Genomic DNA, 22,651 nt, shown 5'->3' with positions numbered 1-22,651 from the left:
TTCACATTTAAAGGAAAAGTCTCCAGAAGGTTGTTTAAAAAGTCTGAGCAAAGCAAAAAAAAAAAAAAAAACCTGTGTGTGTGTCAAAATATATATGAAAAATTAACAGTCAGTTTGCTTTAATACAGTTTATTTGGCTACATAATAATTGACAGTTTTCCACAAATCAGTGTATGGGTTAGTCTGTATATTGAAATGGTGGAATTCATTCTGTCAGATGCAAAACTTACCTATTTATTTGGAAAGTTCTGATGGGCTTGCTCAACTCCTTTGGCCAGTTTATGATAACACCCAGAGAGATAATACAATACCCAGAATTACATAGCTATAAACTTTGAAAGATACAAACATTATCACTTCCTCACTTCTTGAATAGTCTTGTGAGCTTATATCACTAGTGTTAACAAACTGCATTAGATTTTGCACCTCTTATTTTTAGAGGGAAAATGTCATATTTACACCTCTGTCATTTTTACTCAGACTTCTCAAATAAAAAAGTGAAGGTTCAAATATTAAATCTAGCCTAACTGGAATACTAAGCAAATGAATACTAAACTGACATATACCGGTTAGCAGTGAAAAAAAACAACACAATAATTAGCAAAAAAAAAATGCATGTTAAAACTGTTGACTTACTACCAACCATACTGCATGAGAAGACATGAACTGACTCTGTCTTGATTCTGGTCTCTTTCCCCAACCCACTTATTCTAAACCTTTCCCTCATCAAAGAACCCACTAAAAACCAGCAGGCAATTTTTGGATGCATCCCAGTATCCATGGAAACAACTCAAGTAAGCAGACTTACTGTTGGGAGCTATGAGTGCACCAAAGGCAGGGGGAGGGGGAAAAAAAAGAAAAGAAAAAAAAAAAACAGGAAATGACTTAACAAAGACTCCCTCCTCTCCTATGGCTCTCATTTTCCAGTTGCAAGAATTGAGTAATGCTTGGACAAGATGCCTGCTTTTTATTTCAGTCTGAGTGCTACTTTCGTGGATCTGTGCTGCTGACAGACTGTACTGTCAAACAGGAGTCTGTCTCAGCACTCTGCAGTCTCCACATGGTCTTCATTTCCTAAATGAAAGCACTTCTCTGTGTATATGTTCCCCTTAGTTTATGTCAAAACGAAAACAGGCTTCTTTTATACAACTTCATTAATCTTCTGTTGGAGTTTTGGATGCTAGTCCACATGAAGAATTATACACAGTGCAAAAATAAGGAGACTAACGTCCTACACAGATTTTCAGAAATTATCAAACACATACAGCCCTTTCATCTCTGTGTAATTACTGTACTACAGTCTGGAAGAAGGCTAACATGACTATTTGTCATGTATCAAAACAAACGTTCCTTTATCAAACTGAATCCTTAGTCTTGAGACCCACATCTGGGGAATTAGACTCATAAAATACTATGATGTGACACCACCTATAATCACCAACAGGGCTTTGTCACAAAGTTTCATGTAATCAGGAAATCAAGCTCACAAGAACGGTTGAATGTCAAGCTCTTAAGCGACAAAGAAATCAGACCAAAAATAGGTTTCTCATTATTCTGGGCCTTAACAGTGCCATAAAACATTTAGCTTTAAAGCAAATTATCGTTAATAAAGCTAAAATGAGTATGCATCAACAATGGACTGATAATAATTTGATTTGTGCTTCTATGTGGGATTGCTGTGCTATAACCCGGTAAAGCGGGGCTGAATGAACCAGCTGGCTGGTGTGTCTACATATTGGACACAATGACCTCAACTAAAAATATGTTAATGAAACAACGGGCTCAAAGCTGTTAGGATCTCTGTGTACCAGCTCTGCCTAAATTCACCAGATGAAACAACAGCCGAGAGAAAGAAAGAAAGAAAGGAAGGAAGAAAGTTAAGATGACAGTAACGACAAAAAAGTAAATCTTCTCAGTGGATATACAACCCAATCCAGTCAAACACCAGCTATAACGACTAAATGGACTACTTCGGAATGAACATGAAAGCACCTTACCTCATTCAGCTAACTTAAACAACAGCTATATACACTAAGTTTCTCAGTGAGTTGACTTTTTCCGTAGCAATTAGTAACAGGTTTCAACGCACCGTAAACGCATATGGACACGTCAACCTGTATCGGTGCTTAGATGTAGCCTACACTACACTAGTTTGCTCATTTAGACTGCAACTACGTTTTCAAAATGGTGAGACGGAAACGTAATGTTAACGATTATGTGGTAAATATGCTGATCAATAACAAACACAACGTTGATTACCATGATTAAATTTACCCTAATGAAATATGATTTTAAAGTCGCGGGCAGATCTTTTATCTCACCAATAGGAAGACGACAGCCGCAGCAAGCCCTGAGGAGCGAGAGCATGTGGGAGGGACTCAAAGGTAGAATTTACATAACTGACGGTTGCTACTCCAATAAAAACGATAGAATAGTACGCTTTTCTTTCCACCTTCCAATCCAGTGTTAGTCTAGTTTAAGCTATCAAGAAAATTGCATTCAATTCTCAGGTTGAATTGAATTTGAGCCACTCTCCTTTTTCGCGTCTCACTGACTAGTACTTCATCATTTTACCCCTGACTGTTTTTCACGCAATTTTTCTTTAATAAGTCCTCGCATTCCCTCATTTTTCAACCATGGCTGATGCTGCAGTAGACACAACAACTACCACAGAGATTAACACCAAGGTGAGTTGAGCTTTAAAAAGTATGAAAAATTACAGACTGAATGTAGAAGTCATAGTTTTTAGCTAGCGCTTTCAACGCGTGACTGGATCTCGGACAGTTTCGTTTCTACATACTGAAAGAGTGTGTTGAGTGGTTTTCACTCATTCAAATGGCAATAGTAATTTGTTAAGAGTACCGTTAGATATTATTTTTTCGAGGAAGTGTTAAGAGGGATGGATTTCTAGACCCCATTACTTTGTTCAATCAAAGTTGGCCAGCCAACTAGTTTATATATATATATATATATATATATATATATATACACACACACACACACACACACACACACAACATGCTTCAGCACAAACTATTTTAGTCGTCATTTTTATACTTGAATGATTTGTTAATTAGCAAGGTTGTGAATTACGAAGGTTCATCACATGAGGAAATAGGGTTGACTTCTCACACGATTGATCGTTTGTTCCGAATTAAATGAGAGAATGTTCAAAGTCCGAGGATTGTGCAAGTTATTATGAATGCAAATTTACAAAACGTTTAAGTTCAAACTTGATGTCCATTGATGGCGGGAAGTTCTCCTCTCAGACGAAAGAGCGGAAGATAAGCAGTGTTTCTCAGACAACTTTCTTTTGTTCTCACCACGGACGCGCGTGAACATTTTCACGTAGTGTGTACTCAGATTACCATATTCGGATGAAGTCGAGAGATTTCTTTACGTCGCTGGGAGAAATGAAATGTTATTACGTTAATTATAGTTGTTATCCTATCATTAGTTAAAATAAATCACAGTACAACAAGGTCACAAAAGGGCTGCAGAGACCGGGCAGATTTAGTTGTGATTAGCCAGCTAACGTTAATTAATCATTAGTGAACACTGTGGGGTTAATTGATACGCTGGTTTGCTACCGAACGCACTAATGCTACGCTTTGCCGTTTATTCGTGCGCCGGTTAGTTATTCACCCAACTTCACAACTACGTTGAAGAGGTGCTGTTACGTGCATGCGATAACACGTTTATTCTCTTCCAACCTACGTTAGCGCAATTTGTGTGGTCTGAAGTTGACACAGTTGACTTAGCCGACTGTGTAGGCGGAGACAACGTTAAACAAGACGTTTAGCTTAAATTTCACAGACGTCAAGGACATACTTATTCCAATGAAAACGTATCGAATGTCACATTTGTTAAGTCAAACGAGTTGATGAGATATTGTGATAACTTTATTTATAGGATCTGAAGGGGAAACAAGAAGCCGTTGAAGAAGTAAAAGAGGTTGAGAAAGAGAACGGTAGCGGAGACGCACCTGCCAATGGAAACGGAGCAGTGAGTAGAGCGAAGGGTATTTCCCAGCGGGGCCCATTGTTTATGTCCCTGGGTGCCCGCTCAGAATGCAGGTGCTGGGTGGACTCCCTCCCCCTTCCTCTGTAGAGTTCTTTGTTTAGTTTCGTGAACTGACAGATGTAAGACAAATTTTGCTCTCAACCTGGAGTCATATATTGCCCTGTATTTCTTCCTTCAGATTATTATTCTTACAAAATTACCCAAAAAATGAAAGTTTTTCAGATGAGATTTCATTACTCTACTTTTACATTTCATGTAGTCTTTCCAATACATGCAGTAATTACATGTTTTTGATCACCACTGTAGGACATGATTCAAAGTGAAATGCTTAAATTCAGTAATGACTCTGTAGCCATCCTGTGGTTGGTCACACTTTAAAGTGAGAGAATTCTCATTATAACTTGAGTTGCTTTTTCTGTCATAGGCCAATGGTGCTTCTCATGATGAAGAAACTCCAGCAAATGAGGGAGAGGAGGAAGGTATGATGCTATCTTTGATTTCTGTTATAGTATTAACATTATTGGCGGTTTCTCATTAGTAAAACTTTTCTGATGGAATAGCAGGAGATGGGGAAAAGGCAGAGAATGGTGCTGAGGAGCCAGCTGATAGCCATGCAGTGAAACGCCCAGCCGAGGAAGAGGTGTGTTTTTCATTCATATCCTTCACCACTGGGTAGGAAGTATGTGGAAATTCTGCCAAATATAATTTCATGTCTATCTTTTTCAGGAGTCAGCTGACACAAAGAAACAGAAGACAGAGAATGGCGACTCCACAGAAGCAGAAGTGAAGGCCTAAAACCATCAACACTCTTCAGTAGCACCACCTACATGGTCAATGTGACCTAGGAGAGTTTGTGCTTTTATGTATATTTTTCAGGTTTATTTTTGCTCTCAAGACATTTAATTGCACTTGAGCCCTGTAACACCTCTACCCTCTTTTTGTAAAATGCTATTTATTGGTTCAGGAGCAAAATTTAGGGCCCTTTTATTAAAAAAATAAATAAAAATAATAAAAACTCTACTCTGTAAGTACATTTTCAAAACACATATTCTACTCAGTTATTAGACCAATTAACACTCAGCCAAACAGATGCATAAATTCTCATGATGATCTTGTATTCATGGTTGATTTCTCATCTTCACTTAAGACCAAAGATAAGTTTTAAGTAGGGGCTAATGGACAATATCCAATCCTTATTTGTGCTGCTAGTAGATAAGCCCTTGGCTGATCTGTTAACACAACAGATGGCCTATATGAAAGGAGTCTCTTTACTGCACCTAATTGAAAAAAAGGTTGCCCACCCCCCACTTCTTGGCTAGCGTCTGTCATGTTAATTAACCCCTCTTAAACCTTAATGTTATGGTCATTTGTTTCATATGAATTTCATGAAGACTGTACCTTTTATTACATATGTGCAGTTTTTGCTTTGGATTTTCAATTTGTTTCAATGGGAATGCCAATAACTTAATATGTAAACAGCGAGTATTACAACAATATTGCATCGGTGTTCTCACAGCACCTTCTCAAGCAATTATTTTTATGATTGTTATTTGGTTTGTTATTACCACTGCTTTGTATATTCTGGTTCTGGGTTATGAATAAATCAGACTTGTCTTTTTGTTTTGGTGTACAGTGTTCATGTGTGTTGACTCATCACCATAGACTAAAAGGCTTTTCATTGTATTTATTTGACCAACTGATCTAGTTTTTTTTACATTTTTACAAGCTGCTTGGTAAAGAAATCAGAGTAGCATTGTGACATATTCTAGAATGTTCCAATCTGAGTCCATCTTAATAATATACATGTAAGTATCTGGAACAGCTAAGACTACCCAAGTGGTCTGTATGTAGACCTTTATTGTGTCCAGCAATAACACAATATTGATCAACTGTTTTCAGATATCAAATAAAGTTCTTGATGGCAATAAACTATCAAAGCAAAGATTTAGCAATGAAACATTTTTTTCCATATTTGCTTCTTACTGACTTTACTGGAATACATGTGGAAGTCATGCATCCACTTCAGTGGTGGCAGCCCCACATAATGGTGTGACTGAGAAGTTTTTAACAAAAAGCTATTATTTGGCTTCCCTTTCTCTGGTAGTACTTATCTCTACACTGTAACTACTAACACAACCTTGTCAAATTGCTAATAATGCAACTAAGTCATTAAGTTGGAAAAGTCTCAAAAGAAAAGTGAAATTTAACCCTGAGCTATAAGCCAAATTATTCTGATCCCCACAACACTAACAAAGATCAGAATAATTAATAAAATATGTTCAGAGGTAATTTGTTTCATGTCAATAGTATGCTAGAAGAATGATATTAAAGACTAATCCAGATGCTATGGTCAGTGTTAACATATGCTGCTTTTAAGCTCATTGAGAGACCTCTGAGTTACATATAAAATTACAGAATGGTTTAAATACCGCACTTCTCAAGCTAGTCTGGACTGGCCAAAGCAAGTGTTGATATACATCAGTGTGTTTTTATATTGGTAAACAAATTGACCGGATATATAATTTATTAACTGATCTATTTTGGTTGGCGACCTAATTAACATTGGTGCGGTACAATTTGATATTTTGTGGTGAAGTGGTGAACACCACAGAAAATGCACCCCCTAGTGGTGATAACAAAAGAATGAGGTGGAAAAAATAAGACAGACTTGTAAAGTACCACAACGCCTGCAAGCGCTCTTATGAGTAAGCACTTTGGGTTCATGTTTATTACTGTTTATAATGCGTCTTCCTGATACCTTTCTTGTCACCAAACAAATGTTTTGCGGTTCTTCCGTTTTGGGCGGTGTTCCATATTGCACGTTGAGTCACACCCCAGTCTCAACTTCATTTCTGCCTGATAATGACAAGAATGACTGTCGTCACTACAACAATCAAGCCAGAGTCAGGGGGAGCAGGCATGAGCGAACGAACGTGCGCTCCAGGACATGGCTCAGTAGGGGGCTCCATGGAGTTATGTTTGTAACAGCGTCAATGAATGAGTGTCATGTTCTGAGGATGATTTGAGGTGACCCAATGAAGTACCTCTACAGATATAATCATCCAGTTCATTAAATCCCACTCAGTACAAAAAGCATCAAGACAGAGCAAAAGCCAACCCATCATAAATCCACTATTTATGATTTTTTTTTTTTTTTTTCATGTGAGCGTCCACCAGCGCAATGCTGTGAGCCATGTTCCAGTGTGGTAAACATGCTGGAGTGTCAACTGTACATATAGTGCATACACTACTTGTGTTTCAGTAAGTGTGCATGTGTGTATATATATCTATGTGTGTGTGTGTTTGTGTTTGTGTGTGGGTGTATTTGAGTGTGTTTATGGACACATGTTTTCAGTGACACACTCAAATTCAAACTGTCACTTAAACTTAATGTGATAATAGACCTCAGTCAGAGAAAGGGGAGGTAACACATTCTCTGTTTTCTTTTATACGGTTTAAAACAGAGGCCTCAAAAAAGGCAAGTACCACATGCAAAAACACCTAAAACAAAAACTCCACACTACTCATTGACGTGTTCACAGAAAGAAAGCTTGTATTTGATTTTGATATGTGAGAGTGTATTTCTTAGCAATTAATGGCTAATACCCTAATCAATCCAACAAGCCCTCACACGATGTAGAGCTATGAAGTCTGATATGTCAAGTAATACTTGGCAAACCTACAGTAAAGACATTGCCTGTGTCATTTAGACAAGCTTACAATTTAGAATCATTCCAACGCCGTCACATATAACACAGACACTCTCTCTCTCTCTCTCTCTCTAACATACACACCACATACACACACACAAACACACACTCACTGGCAACATACTTACATAGACATTACAGCAAATAAGACATCAGACTTAACTGATCAATGAAAGACATACAAACGTAAAAATATGACCTTTATCCACACTCTCACATATCGCTAACACAGCATGAGGTCTGGGTGAACTCAAGTGTGCCAAGTGACACACGGCAATGAGGTCTTGGGTGAGGAGAGTCAGCATATTGACTGGTATAAAGTGTGTATTTTTAACTGTTATGGTATAAGACTGTGAAGTTGGTTAAAAGTGTGAGAGGCATGTAATCCCTCTGTGGTCTGTTTGTGGTAGCACTGGCTAAGGACTTAGATGTGAGCATGGGAGCAAAATGAAAAAGGCTTGTGTGCATATGTGTGTTTTTGTGTGTGTGTGTGAGTGTGGCTTGGAGAGCGCTTTAAATGTGCACCAGTAGTGGCTGGGCCTCGCTCTGGGGGAGCTCACCCTCAGGAGGTGGCAGGTGGTACACCACACATAGTGAAGAGTAAAGGCAGCCCACGAACGACATCAGACTTGCAAAGTACATCACCCCCTGGGCCCCACCCACCAGAGAGGTCAGAGGGCCCATCGCCACGGAGACCAGGATCTGTGCCAGAAAGTACTGGCAGCTGAGCAGGGAGATGTCCACTCCCATCCCCCTTCTAGTACCATCCTCCGCTGAGCCACAGAACTATAATAGAGCACATAAGTAGAGGAGGAAACATATGAGTATTATCAATTATGTATGTAAAACAGACCAGCATACAACAAAGGTACACATACAAACACAATTTAAACATACACAGATTTATGCAAGATTTCGACAGATTTATGTTAGTGATATTACTTTTTCATAGACTACTGAGTCACAATATGTCTGTTATATCCACAAGAAGTAAACCAAGCAGAACATGTCAATCCATGACTCAACAAAAAAAAAAAAACAAAGCAAAGGACACAATATTTCAAACAGATTTGTGTTAGCACCAGATATTTTTGTTGCCAGTAACAGGAACAGGAACAATGCCCATTTGTATTCTATTCCTATTCCTATTCCTATTCCTAAACTAATGGTACATACATGCCAGAAGCTGCACTGTTTTAGTATAAAGTCTCAGTAAACAGTCCACATGGCCTCTGCTCTGATGGGGCTTTCTCTTACCTGTGGGCTCTGGTAGTATTCACAGAGTAGAGAATAAGGCAACGTGCAGAGAGAGGAGAAGAGGACCCCGTACGTGATGCACAGAGACAGCACCACATAAAGGTTTGTAGAGAGAGTGGCCAGACCAGTGCCCAAGCCAAATGCCAGATATGCAAAGAAGTATAGTGAGCGTAAAGAGAAGCGCTCCTCCAGCTTCTCCAGAATAGCTAGACCAAAGGGAGGAAAAAAAAGTTAAAAAAAAAAAAAAGGCAAAAAGTATACAAAATAAGACCCAAAAAGAAGTATTGCAGAGGTGTTTGTGTAAGTGTGAGTGTGTATGTCTGTGTGTGTCTGAGTGTGAGTGTGTGTGTCTGAGTGTGTGTGTGTGTGTGTGTGATTGTAAGTTTAAATGTATACAGACTGTGACTGACCTGAGTAAAAGGCAGCACTAAATGCATAGATGCACATGCCCCAGCAGCCCATGCTGACCCCAGCATTGTACCGTTTATAGGCATCAGAGTCATGGGGGGCTTTGGGGTCTCCTCCAAACACCACCTCCCCCATAAAATCAGTATAGAAGAGCAACATCCCCTCAAATGACAACCAACCTGCAGGACAAAATTTCATAGACAACTGTAATGTACACCAGTTTTTTTCAGGTAGACATTTACTTCCTCTATCTCTGAACAACAGGAAACATGCTCGCATTTTCATTAGTTTACTTACCCAAAAAATGATTGGTGCAAAGGCTGCGCAATGATGGAGGCATCCTGTAGATGGCGACACATAGAAGCTTCATGGACATTTGAGTTTCTACTGGCTCAGTACTGACACTGAGATCACTATCATAACGCATCCCATTCAGAAGTATATTTGCCACCTTGGGAAGCAAAATTAAAGTTACTTTCAGTGCAAGGCTATTACAATAAAGACAGCCTATTAACGTGAAAATGATCTTATCTCTTTGCTATGTAAATTACATTACCCTTCTACCAAATGTCAGTTTTTGTTTCTGATAGTGAACTTTACTATGTATGAGACCCACCTGCTGGCTAAAGGTTACGGTCCGTCGCCGGCCATTGTCCAGGCCTGTATTTGGAGGGAGCAGTGGGTCATCCATTAGGGCCAGACTCTGAGGGCGCTTCAGGATTCCTGACATGCTACCCTGCTGTGACCCTGGACCAGCCTGGGCAACTTCACCCGCCTGACAATCTTCCTTTGAATCAGACCCTTCACTGGGTTGCAGCAAACCACACACTTGTGACTCCTCAGTTTGTTGCAGCCCTCCATTTGGTTGCGAGGTCTTGCTCGGCTGAGGAGCTTCGTTTTGCTGCTCCCCTTGGGGAGGCGGAGTGTCCCCAGGTGGCAGAGGCGGAACCACAGGCTCTGGCTCCATAGGCTGTGGGGTCTGCTGTCCCGTGTAGCAGTCAATAAGCACGCTGTCTATGTACGACGTGCCAAGGGATGAGGCAAACTCATTGATGCCCGTGAGTGAGTTGTCTCGGCTGATAAAGCTGCCATATTTCGGTGTGAGGGGGCTGAGGGGGGAGATGGGACTGTTCAGGCCTGCACAGAGCCGTGCGTTGGCACTACAAGAGTGGCCCAGAGGGTCTGGATAACGGCGGTGTGGGTCAGAGAACTGGTAGCTGTACAGACCCTCGTCCTCTTCAGCGTCCTGGTCCCTACCGGCTCCAGCTGGGGCTGGTGGGGAGGGAGGGAGAGGGAGACTGGGGCTCTTTAGGTTTCTGTGGTTCCTCACCTGAGACTGGCTCTGCGGCAGAGGTCTCTCTGGGATGCTTGTGAGTGTCATTGCTGTAGCAGCCACAAGCGTAAGGCTGGTAAACAGGTATATGACCCGTAACTGACCTCCCAATGATTTCCCGAACTCTGTATGGTCCCAGTTTATGCCACCCACAATGTACCCAAAACCACCACCCAGACCTGTGTAGTGTTGTGGAGGAAGACACACAAATCAATACAATAACCACGAAGATCAGTCCAAGAATAACACTGAGAAGAGACACAATGAAAACCACTGCTTGAATCTTAAGGCTGATTTATACTTCTGCGTAGGCTCTACGCGGAGCCTACGCTGTAGCCTATGCGAGTAGCCTACGCCGTTGTGAGCATTTATACTTCTGCGTAGTGTGTCTGCGTCGCTCTGATATTACACTGCCAAAACGCTAGTTTGCTGTGGAATTTCTATGCCACTGTGTCGATTTTCTTCGTGCATTACAAACAATGGCAAGAATAATGTTCAATAAAAAGTCGGAATTCAGTCCTTGCACAGCGATATCTGTAAAACAAGTTTTGCGTTCAGAAGAAGGACGAGTTTCTAAACTTTGGGGGACAAACAAACAGAGCTCTCAAAATAACGATCACTCAGTTCACCATTTTGCTGAAAATTTTCAATGGTGACTGAAACTGAGCAGATCATGTTGGAGTTGGAGCCAATAAATGTTGAACAACAGTTACTTTTACTGAAATTACTACAACACAGAAAAGAGAGAAGACATCGGAGGTGATGGTGTGTATGACCATTGAATCGACTGAGGCAGAAGGAGGGTGATGCTACCAAGCGGACCAATCACAGTTGTCGCGGTCTGCTTCAACGTGCGTTGCCGTGACGCGTAGTTACATTTCCAGGGAGGTGTAGATACGGTGTAGGCTCTGCGTAGCTGCGTACCTTACGGCGTAGCCTAACGCGCACCTCCCCAGAAATGTAACTACGCGTCACGGCAACACACGTCGAAGCAGACCGTGACAACTGTGATTGATCCGCTTGGTAGCATCACCCTCCTTCTGCCTCAATCAGTTCAATGGTCATTCAATGGTAGTACATACCATTCGACACAGAAGTATAAATTGGCCTTTAGTTGTCAGAAGTGCTAATATACAGTATCTGTCCTCTATTACCTGCAAGTAGTGCATGAATGTTGAGCCCTCGATCCTGGTCCTCTGGACTGCACACATCCATCATGTAAGCATGACTGGGGTTGTCTGCTGAATCCGCACTGAAGTCCATCAAAACCACCCCACATACTGTTAGCACAATGCCCCACATGTGATTGACAGCAGTATCTGCCAGTGCTGCCCCAATGTCCCGTCCATTTAGTACCAATGTCAAACCCAGCAGAGCCCCTAAAAGGAAAGCAGATTATGCTCATCAACTACAGGTGTACGGTTGTAAAGGTCTGTAAGCATAAACAGTAAAAGCGGTGGACAGAACAACAAACACATGCTAAGAGATTTCATAAATGGTACATTTCATGCAGTGTAGTACTAAATATAGCACAGTTGTTGCATATATAAATATATATATACCATCCCACTTAATCTTATTGTGTGTATATAGTATATGCACATTTACACATATTCTATTGTTCTGTGGTCAGACAAGGTATATGTAGGCAAAAGGACAGTGAGGAAAAGAGAAAATCAATGATTTTGCTTAATGGCAGTTTAAACTGATCATGCCATGTCTACCTATTGCCAAAGCCAGGATAAAAGGTCTCCGTCGGCCAAAGCGTGATGTACACCGATCACTCCAAGCCCCGAGGATTGGTTGCAGTAGAAATCCTGAGGATCATGTAAAAAAGCAGGGAAAATACAGGAATCAGAGGAATAAATGAAACAAGGGTAAAGGGTTTTGAGAGTGATGAGAACTGAAGTTTAGATGCAGGTATATCAAATGGTAAGTGTGCGCTCTCTGTTTATAAAAACATGGCAAGTTCTGTTTTCTCTAGTACACACTTTGTTGCACACTATATCAGAGAAGGGGAAGGTCACAGTGCTTCACCTAGTATTGGACTAATAAACCACACTAGACTGTAGAACTGATCAGGGAGACCCATTTGAAGGAGTACAGGGGTGACGTAAGCTGTTTCCATGGCATAGCTGAACTCAATGCCAAACAAGATGCATCCATTGAAAAGGAGCTCCTGGAAGGTACGACGAGGGGGCAGTTCACTAAGGTCCAACTGCTCCAGGGGACAGGGTGTGTTCGGGGGTGGAGGAGGTGATGGTCGAATCAGTTTCCGACGCTTTGGATGCCTCTGAAAGTTGTTAGCTCGATGACTGAGGTGGCGTGTTGTGGATGATGGGAAACTGGAGGTTTTGGGCAAGGAGGCTCTCCATGTGCTATCTTGGCCACCAAACCTTCCTGCTGGGCTGGCCAATAGGGGATCACTAGGTGTGCCCATTCCAGGAGATGACATCACACTCTTCCAACTAGTTTCTGCACACACTGACAGTATCAAATATTAAGTGTTTTAAAGTTTTATCTTATTAACGTCATTAATTGTATGCATTTACAACCAACACACCTTAATACTGAGAATCAACTAGAAAATACATCTTATAAAACGTGCTTTCCTACGTGAAAATAAAATCAACTTACTCAAAAAATGACATATCAGGAGGGGTGGACTAACAAGAACCGCCATTGCTAAATGACTGTAAGTAGCGTGACTTCAGCTCGTGAACAGGAAAAAATTGCAACCAATGCGCAGGATCACAGAGGGATGCGCATTGCACACGTGTTCTCTCTAGCTGAGATTAGCAAAAGAGACTGCACCAGCCTCTTGTACCTTGTCTTAAATTTACCTCTCAAATGTGTTTCTTCTATTTTTAAAGGCTAAAATGGTATCTGAAAAACATACACATGAATGTCTATCTTCTAGTCGTAACAGTAAATTAATTCTCATGCTACTGTTAAATATTTAAATAAAAATGGTAGCAAAATGTTTTTAAGGACTGCCCGAACAGTTGTGGGTTGGCATGTCAAGCTATCGCCCTAAGTAGCAAAGGGTCCAAGTTGTGGACCAACCTGACGTTATGTTTGCAAGGTGAAAATCATACATTCGCATGAACGGATCCATTCTTTAACAGGACAAGGCGTGCAAATGGAAACATGAAAATATTACCTTATCGGGGTTTCTGGTCTTTTACTATAGGCCACTCTCAAAGCAAATTGATATGGCATATTGAATGGCCTGTCAAAACAGCGTTCAATTTAAAGGTTTCATCTTTTGTCCTTCTTCTATTTTTGGTGCAGTCATTTCTTAGCTTTTATCCTCCGTCTCCGGTTTTCCCTGCTTACTTCTTTGCCCTCCCTTCCTCCTATCACCCGGGCTCAGGTGTGACGTCACGACCCCTCCCGCATCTCAGACCTGCGGCATCAGCATCAGGACCATACTCTGAAATTATACCAAATTGTCTGTGCTGAACTATATGCGATTAACAATGTTGTTACGGTTTTGAACAATATGGGCCTCTGAAAAGTTATGGTACATTCAAGAGGTCGGCAAATTTTCTTTATCCATTTTACAACAATAGAAATTTCGAAATTTATATTACATGTCAGATTTTATTAAATATTAACTTCTGCTTTCGTTACAAAATAGTGCACTACTTACGATTTGAACATATATGGACAGATGTATGTTGTTGAGTTGATTAGGGGGGCAGTCCTGATCTTTGAGCTCATAATGCCTCACCTTTGTTACACATCGTAAAATCAGTGATATAAGATGTTTATAAGACAAAATCAGGTTTCAAGCAGGTCACATATTAACATAGATTGTCTCAATTTTAAACCAATGTCAGAAATTTATGTTAAAATACAAACAGCATAAATAAATGTCATAGTTCTATTCATTTTGCACAATTTCTTGACATCTAAACTGACAACCGGTGTAAATTTATGTAACTAAACCCACCCCTGGGCTGTCCGTTTACGAATACTGCATTGTGATTGGTGGTTTTATACGTCATTCATGAAGTATTCCATGCTTACATAGTTGTAGGCGTAGTTAACGTGACAGTAATGATATAAGACTTTACGTTTAATTTTAAGCATTCGATGTGCGTTTTAGATTGCTTTGCTGAAGGTCAACTTTGAGAAATTATGTCTGAAGTAAACTTGACTAAACTGGGCTCCAACGTGCTGAAAAGTACCGTTGATGAGGAGGTAGGTTATGTTGAAATATTGAGACGCTGGGAAGTTGCTTTAGAAGTTCTGAGAAGCGCTAGCAAAGGTTTCACTACGTTTGGGTTAAGGTTGTATAATCTCATTTATCGCGTGTCACTGTATTTCATTGAAAAAATTGGAATGGATTTAGGAATTGCATCAGTAGCCGAAACAGGCTTACCCTGCATGCAAACAACATCATCCAGTCTGATCTCCCCCGTCAGAAAGTCTTATGCGTAACTCAGTCACTCGGAAGTAGTATTTCATGATTTTTTTTATACCTAACGTGTAATGTAGTGCATGGTGTACGTTTTTAAACGTTAGTTTTCTACTGAATTGGCCTATTACGTGGGATTCATGTTTAGCTAAGCTAAACTGCATATTAGCATACATGCTGTGAGCCGAGCTATTATCGAAGACAATTAGACAAATCTTAGTGAGACACCTAGGGTGCTGAAAACAGTGATAGCTGTTCCCATGTGTTTATTTCAGATAGGTAATCGCTTTGTTTCTCAAAACTCGGGAACAGTTTATGTCTTTGGTCGCACTGCCTGTCTTATTCATGCAATGTAGGGTGTGATGTAGGCTCTTGCCTATATATATATATATATATATTGAAGCACGATATATATCATATGTGTTTAATGACCATAATGGCCATGTTGGCTCAGCTGGGTTCCCAGACAAGCCTCTTTTAAAAAGCTAACAAATAAGTTAGTCACTTGCTGAAGAGGAATGTTGTAAAGGTTGTGAACGTCTCTTTGTTCGTCTTTCAGAGTGTGACGATTGAATCTCTGTGGCGTGAGCGGGCAGTGGTGCTCTTCTTCCTACGAAGGTTTGGATGTCAAATTTGCCGCTGGACTGCAGCTGAGGTCAGTAAACTGGAGGCAGACTTGAAAGCGAAAGACATTGCCCTGATAGGCATCGGGCCTGAGGAGACCGGACTGAAAGAGTTTAAGGAAGGAGGCTTCTTGAAAGGAGGTCAGTGCTTTAAAGTTTTAAGACTACTATTACAAAAAGAACTTGTGTTTTCAGAGTTGTCCATGGGAAATAAGATTAGTTGAATCAGTACACTGACTCTCGAATTCTGTTCAGATATGAATTATTTATTGCAATACTGGAAATCCTGTGTTCCTCGAATTGTGTGATGTGCTATTAGTCATTTGTGTTATGTGACTGTTTGTCATGCTTACACAATTTTGGCCCACCCCTCTCATACATAGTAATCACTCAACATTTTTGTCTTGTTTTGTATGAGTGTTTAGTAACATGCCTTTTGTTGCAGATATTTATATTGATGAGAAGAAGAAATGCTACAAGGATTTAGGCTTCAAAAGGTGTGTAAGCTGTTATATTATATCATGTTATGTATGTTCTGGCATTTCAGAAAGCTTTTAATGAATTCTCTGCTAATGAACACAGTATAATGCCTCATACTGTCAGCTCTCAGATACCATCTGTAACTGACTTGTTATTGCTTATCACTGTGTTTGGGTTATCATATGAAATGTATGAAATAATCTTAAGATATAATTAAAATGAAGAAATAATTTTCCCACATAGGTACAATGCTCTGAATGTGATGCCTGCTGCTTTGGGAAAGAAAGTGCGAGATATTGCCTCTAAGGTAAATGCATAATGCATCTCAGTATTTAGGTATAACAGCCTTCAGAGTATTGAGTTTAGCCTCAGTTTGTGGTCCTTCACACCCTCAGCTAGGGAAATTACTGTGAAATTGCACCAGTTTCAATCTGTCCCTGTTAACATAAAGGGCTGTCAAATAAGGTTTCAAATAAGGCTGTCAAATAAGTCATTTAAGGTGAGATCCCCAAATTGGCCCCTGATCAGGATAATTTTACCTCTTGTCTAATGTTTTACATCTACTCCAAAGGCTCACATTTAATTGCAGTTATAAAGGTCTGAACGAGAATTGTTCATGTAAGAGCAGTGGGAAACAGATTCCTAACCATTATAGTCCTAGGACACAAGTGCCTGTCATTAGCATTGCGGACAAAGAAAGCAGTCATAGAAGCTCGTCTTGTCCATTAAATTAACAGACATGTCTCAAATCAGTATTAGAAACTGGCCAACTGCTGTCTGTCTTGTAAGGGTTACATGAAGTTGACATGAACTTCTTGTACCTAGTGAGATCTTCACATTATGTCCAGCAGGGTCCAAGAAAGATGAGCAGACTTAGAAAATTTGCTGAAACAATCAGGATAATGCGGAAGTGAGAAGTGGGAAAACCAGACCACAAAAGTAGACGACTTTATACCAGGAAGACACTTTATAAGATGTTTTTACTTTTATGCTTTTTGAAAAGCATAACAGCTTCCATCACATAAGTCATTAGTTTGCTGTATTGTCTGAAATACAGTCACTAAAAGCAAGGTCATAGCCTATTCCAGATTCATTTATTAGCATGTTATGTATATTATAGTTTTCAGAAATGGAAATGTGTCGTATTTTCTACCCTTTTCTTTTAACTGATACCAATAATCGCTCCTTTTAAGCACATCCTTCTCCAAGCTGACCTTGATACTTTAATACACCTCAGTGTTCATAAAAAATTAAAATGTTGTAATCAGAAAGGAGTAATGTCAACTATTCTGTGATGTCATAAGAAATGAACCATGAGAAAATACGTAATTTGTGCAATAGATCAAGACTTGTGGTAAATAACTGCAGCCATTTCCATTTATGCAGTGACTTTGATGGAAGCTTTCTTTTTTTGCAAAGTCACTGTGACTGTCACTAAAATGAGAATAATAATGGAAGCGTTTTCATATCCTCATAGTGATATTTGAGTCTCTCTCTCTCTCACTCTCTATCTCTCCCTCGTTCGCTACAGGCAAGTGCTCAAGGGATTCAAGGGAACTTTTCTGGAGACCTTTTACAGAGTGGAGGCATGCTCATTGTTGCCAAAGGTGAGGACACATGAAACACCATGAAACATCATATCCACACAGTGCAACTAATAAAGGGATATACTTTTGAAAAGGAATTTAAAGTTATTTTTTGCTCACACTCACATTTTTTAAAACTTTAATTTTTTTTTTCATTTATAACTTCTGTAAAGAGTTCTAGTATCATGAAAGCATTTTTTTTTCACTTTTAATTAGTTATGCAGGATTGTAACATCGGTTTGAAAAATTTGAACTGTAAGTGGTGCGTGTGCTGACAATGTATATGGACCGTCAACAGAGGGCAGTATAGCATTACAGGAGAATTTAGCAGTCTTAGCAAAACCAGCTTGTGAGGTCCTGTCAGAATTCTCTGGAAAACCGTTTTGTGTTGAATGAACTTACTTTGCTAACAGTGATGCGAAAGGAAAAGAAATTCTATTTTGGTTGAACGTGCCTTTTCCCTTTATTGCCCAAATGAATAAGTCGCTATTTTACCGCTTTGCTCACTGGTAGAAGTAGGTTGAATTTAGGTTAAACGCTTTTCATTTGAAAAGTGGAATTGAACTATATTTCTTCTCTTAATCGTAAAGATATCCTTACAGGATGATGAATGATTTACAGTGAATGAAGTTCTGTCCTCTTAAGTTGCCTGAATGAAGTCAACGTTGTTTCGCACACACTGAGCAAAATTGCTTCTGCTCCCCTGCACTGAAATGGCCATGAATATATTTTAGTCCCGTATATACGTTAAGCTTGTTCTGCCCCGTCTGTTTTTTTCATTATTTCTGCCCGTTAGCTTCTTTGGATTAATGATGCTGCACTTTTCCCATCCCGAGCGGAACATTTGGTTTTCTATCCTAAATGGCAGGAGCGGGGATCTCCACAGTAGATACTAATGCTTAAAGGTCACTCATCAATAATTTGTTGTTGCTCCTCTCCCTGCTTACTCATGGTTTGAGTGAATATGTAGAACTTACATAAAAGACGATGCTCACTTTTGATTGGAAAGACTTGATGCACGTTCACTAAAGGAGATCGAAGATCCATTTTGATTTCACAATCTGCAACATTTTTCCCTGTTCACCCTCATCTCAGGTGGTGAGAAGGTCCTGTTGTACTTTAAACAGGAGACGCCAGGGGACTATGTGCCACTAGAGGACATCACTAAGGCTCTGGGCATCTCTGCCAGTGTAGAAGCAGGAGAGAGACCACAGGTGAGACACCATATAGAAATCAATGATAGGGTGCAGAGGTTGGCAGTATTATACAAGAGTGTTATTCTTGTCTGTTTCTCATCAGAGATTGACAAGTTGAGTTACCAAAGGGTTATGATTAAATGACACTTTAAGTATAGCTGGTGGAAATAGTGCAATTTATTTTGAACGGTTATTGTTTAGCTCCATAAAAGAAGGAGCAATGTGTAGTATGTACATACTGAAAATAAATAAAGAGTAATGTTCATCAAAGATACTACTAATGATGTCACCAACATAAAGCTAGGTGGTGAACATTTGGGTGTTTATGAGCAGTAAAATAAACTGTGACTATCCAGGAAAATCTAAAATCATTGAGTCATACTCACCTGTAGGGCAGAAGCTAAACTATTTGGCAGTATCAAGTAACTGTTTAGCTTGTACGGAAAAAATTAATTGGAAAGATTTTATTGGAATCAACCCATCACTCAGTGAAGCATCACACCAGTATAAACATTGTATTGTTATGACAGACTGTGTGGACATTGTCTGCTTTAGAATGTGCCTTTCGCTTGAGTTTTAACTCTGATAAAGGTTGGTTTTTTTTTTTTGGTTTTTTTTTTATGAGGGTAGGTTTTCGTTCTGCCGATCCCTATTAGTAAACAAACATGTCAGAACATGTCCAAAAGGAAACCCAGACCAGTGAGAAGCTTTCCATGTCGTAATACAATTTTTACCCACACTGGAACACTACCTTATTTATCCCAGCTGAGATTAATAGTGCTGAAAAGAGAAGAAAGAAGATGCAGAAAGAAGAGGAAGAAGTACTTTTACTGGTAACACACACACTGAGCGGATATTTTACAGTCATTCTATAACCAGTGTGAAGCACAGACCTGTATTTGTCAAAGGAGGGAAATAGACAATAGCAGTTTTGGGGAAATGTGCTGTGGACTCTGCTTCTAACACAATCTGTTTAGATATTACACATCTCTCTTTGCCTCAGCGAATACGCTGTGTGTCAGAGAAAGAACAGGTGGATATGCTTGACTGTTGAAAGCCATTACATTAGGTCATTTAATTAGGCTTGAAAAAGAAAAAGTAATTTGAAAGGGAGAATGTTTTTAGTGTTATACGAAGAGTTGTCAGATAGGTACCTTGTGATAGAATCTAATACTTAGGAATGAAATCGACTTCCCGGGGGATGTTGAAGTCCTTCAGAGAACCTGGTTGGGTAGACCAAGTACGGCTAAGGTTACCTGTTTGTCAGCCTTCCCAGCTTGTGTCTCTGGCCAGCCGAGGAAACAGACACCGTAGGGTATTTGTACAAGAGCTAATGGGAAACAACTCACATTCTGTCTGAGGTGAAAGGATTGCTTCTTGGAGAACAGTCACGCTAGTTTTTATCCCTTCCCTTTAAAACAACAGTTTGAGTGAAGAATGAATGGAAGAGGGAGAAATTCATTATCTTATGTGAAATCAGTTCACTCTCATAACCCATGTTGTGTCGTGCCGATATTTCTTCAGTAGTAAATACAAGTTTATCTCGAAAAAGGAGTTGTTCTCCAGAAGGCTCTGTTTTCGGTTCACCGCATAGTCACTACATAATCGCGAGTTCTTTTTTTTCAGTGTTTCGTTTCATCACAAACAACCTGGAATCATGTCAAAACTTCAGTGAAGAAAAATGAAAAGTAAGGGAGCCAGAGGCGCGGGCGGTCTTACTCTTGGCCCCATACTTTTTCATAGCGATACAGTGCTGTTTTCATTCAGTCAGTTGCTCGATAAAATAAGAGGAGTGACATGCTTTACTTTCTAGATACCTAAAGGGTTTTTTTTTTACAGGGCATTAAAAGTCAAGAGGCTTGTTGGACTTAGACCAGTCCTTTGATCATGTATGGTCGTCTGTGACATCTCGCAAACAATGCAAATGGGCCTTCCTCTGATTTCAGACACTGAGTTCCCATGAAGACCGTGTGTCTGCTCGTGAATGAAATGTGTTCTGCTCTGTGATGTTCTAGGCTAAGATGAATTATTTTGTGGACAGCCTGAGCTCACGTTTCCTGAGGTTTTTCTTTTTTCGGACAGTCAGCGGGATTGAAGTCTAGACATCATACATTACCCAGTGCGGTAGAGTAGGATGCAGGTCTACTAACAGGATACCATATTCCTCATTGATGGGGCTGCTCTTTATCCTTCTGTAAATAAGGTGTCATTCAAAGTCTCATATCTCTGCCTGGATCTGGACCCACGGCTGCGTTCTGACCCTGCTCCGGCAGTGCAGCCTTGACTGGGGCCCGTGGGTGGTGGAGAGCTACCCCACCCTGTCCCTCAGGAAGGGCCATGCTCAGTGGACAGTTTTTGGTACACACAGCACCGTGATGTGATCTCTTCATTGGGCCAGCAGTGCGCACAGGTGGTTTTAAGCAAGGTCTCAACAGCTCTCAATAGAAATTTACGTTTAGCTTAATTACATTTTCTCTATTACGGGATCTGTCATCAGTTCTGTGGTGCTGACAATGGTCACATTTGTTGCCTTTGCTGAGTGGTGTTCACTCTGACAAGCAAAATAGCAAGCCAACACTTCACTGCTCTTGGTTGGTCTTGTTGTCATGCATTTTTATGTAATCTAAAAAGGGGTTTAATTTTCTTCCTTACCAGGAATGAAGAACATTTTATCCCTTTCAGAAATAGCATTTGCGTTGCACGGCAGCTTACAATTAGCATCTATTTAGCTGGTTAACATAAGCTGCATACACTATGTCTATAATGATCCTCACCCAGAATGATCCCTGAAATGTCTTTCCCAAACTCATTTTACCTTTTCAGCCTAGTAATAGGCGTCAAAATAGGAATGTAGTTTGGGTTCCAGTAGAAACACAGTTCCTGAATTTTTAGTGGAGATGTCAGCACTGATGAGAGTCCACATTAACATGAGTGTTTCATTCACAGGGCAGTTCTAAAAACAGAATAACAATACGCACATTTCAGCAGGTTAAACAAATAGTGCTTACAGTAGAGGACCAGGCGGTGACTGAATAACAGGACGTGTCTTCGTTCTTATTTACTCGTAAAAGAATACCTCCTGCTGTTTTTTCTTCATCTGCCATCTCCATGTTACCTTTGCCGTTTCCTGTTGGCTGGATTTAGAATGGAGGGGATGTGCGGCAGTTAGCCTCACATGCTGATGAATGTGAGCAATTATGAGCTCCACTGTAAAAAGCCCCCCCACATCATCTCCCCACCCATAATGACCCATTGTTTTTGTGAATACAATCCTCCTCTTCACAGAAATCTGGTATTGTGTTTGTCTGAAGGACTCACTTCTAAACAATAAGACATGTTTTCTGATGAGTAAAGAAGTGATAATTGATTGTATACTGTTTTTTTTTTATTACTTTTTTTTTTTATTTTACTTTCCACATCATTGGTGTTACCATTCTCTTGTCTCAGACATGAAGCTGTGTCCAATGAAAGCATTCTCCACAGGTGAAGACGTTGTTTGAGATCCTGTTTAAAATGCATTTGCTATTTCTTTCAGTGCAACGACGATGTGTGTACAAGATAAAGGACTGGTGCCATGCCGGGGACTTCAGGACAGATGAAAAAAATCAC

At 40.1% G+C, this 22,651-nt stretch overlaps 3 protein-coding genes across 4 annotated transcripts; 2 read left to right on the top strand and 1 right to left on the bottom strand.

Annotated features, from left to right (window-relative positions):
* Nucleotides 1–2,547: 2,547 nt before the first annotated feature.
* Nucleotides 2,548–5,675, top strand: si:ch211-222l21.1 (prothymosin alpha). Of its 2 annotated transcripts, none has more exons than XM_030777673.1 (5): nucleotides 2,548–2,687; nucleotides 3,913–4,005; nucleotides 4,448–4,502; nucleotides 4,587–4,663; nucleotides 4,750–5,675. In XM_030777673.1, exons 1-5 carry the CDS (start codon nucleotides 2,637–2,639, stop codon nucleotides 4,816–4,818), a joined length of 345 nt encoding a protein of 114 aa, XP_030633533.1. In that variant the 5' UTR covers nucleotides 2,548–2,636; the 3' UTR covers nucleotides 4,819–5,675. The 2 variants fall into 2 exon arrangements, with proteins under 2 accessions (XP_030633533.1, XP_030633532.1); XM_030777672.1 differs by having other exon boundaries at nucleotides 4,584–4,663; nucleotides 4,750–5,672.
* A 2,571-nt stretch (nucleotides 5,676–8,246) lies between these two features.
* Nucleotides 8,247–13,186, bottom strand: slc45a1 (solute carrier family 45 member 1). Its single transcript, XM_030778584.1, has 8 exons — nucleotides 12,769–13,186; nucleotides 12,456–12,548; nucleotides 11,886–12,110; nucleotides 10,015–10,910; nucleotides 9,696–9,849; nucleotides 9,401–9,577; nucleotides 8,991–9,196; nucleotides 8,247–8,519 (listed from the first exon to the last, which is right to left on the bottom strand). Exons 1-8 carry the CDS (start codon nucleotides 13,184–13,186, stop codon nucleotides 8,247–8,249), a joined length of 2,442 nt encoding a protein of 813 aa, XP_030634444.1.
* Nucleotides 13,187–14,854: 1,668 nt separating this feature from the next.
* prxl2b (peroxiredoxin like 2B) lies at nucleotides 14,855–22,651 on the top strand. The gene is made up of 7 exons (XM_030778567.1): nucleotides 14,855–14,940; nucleotides 15,717–15,921; nucleotides 16,226–16,277; nucleotides 16,504–16,567; nucleotides 17,792–17,867; nucleotides 18,942–19,060; nucleotides 22,578–22,651. Exons 1-7 carry the CDS (start codon nucleotides 14,878–14,880, stop codon nucleotides 22,602–22,604), a joined length of 606 nt encoding a protein of 201 aa, XP_030634427.1. The 5' UTR covers nucleotides 14,855–14,877; the 3' UTR covers nucleotides 22,605–22,651.

The sequence above is a fragment of the Chanos chanos genome, chromosome 6, assembly GCF_902362185.1.
Source record: "Chanos chanos chromosome 6, fChaCha1.1, whole genome shotgun sequence".
In the NCBI taxonomy this organism is placed as follows: domain Eukaryota; kingdom Metazoa; phylum Chordata; class Actinopteri; order Gonorynchiformes; family Chanidae; genus Chanos; species Chanos chanos.
Note: the sequence above shows the minus strand (reverse complement) of the source record. Positions and strands in the feature narration are given on the sequence as shown.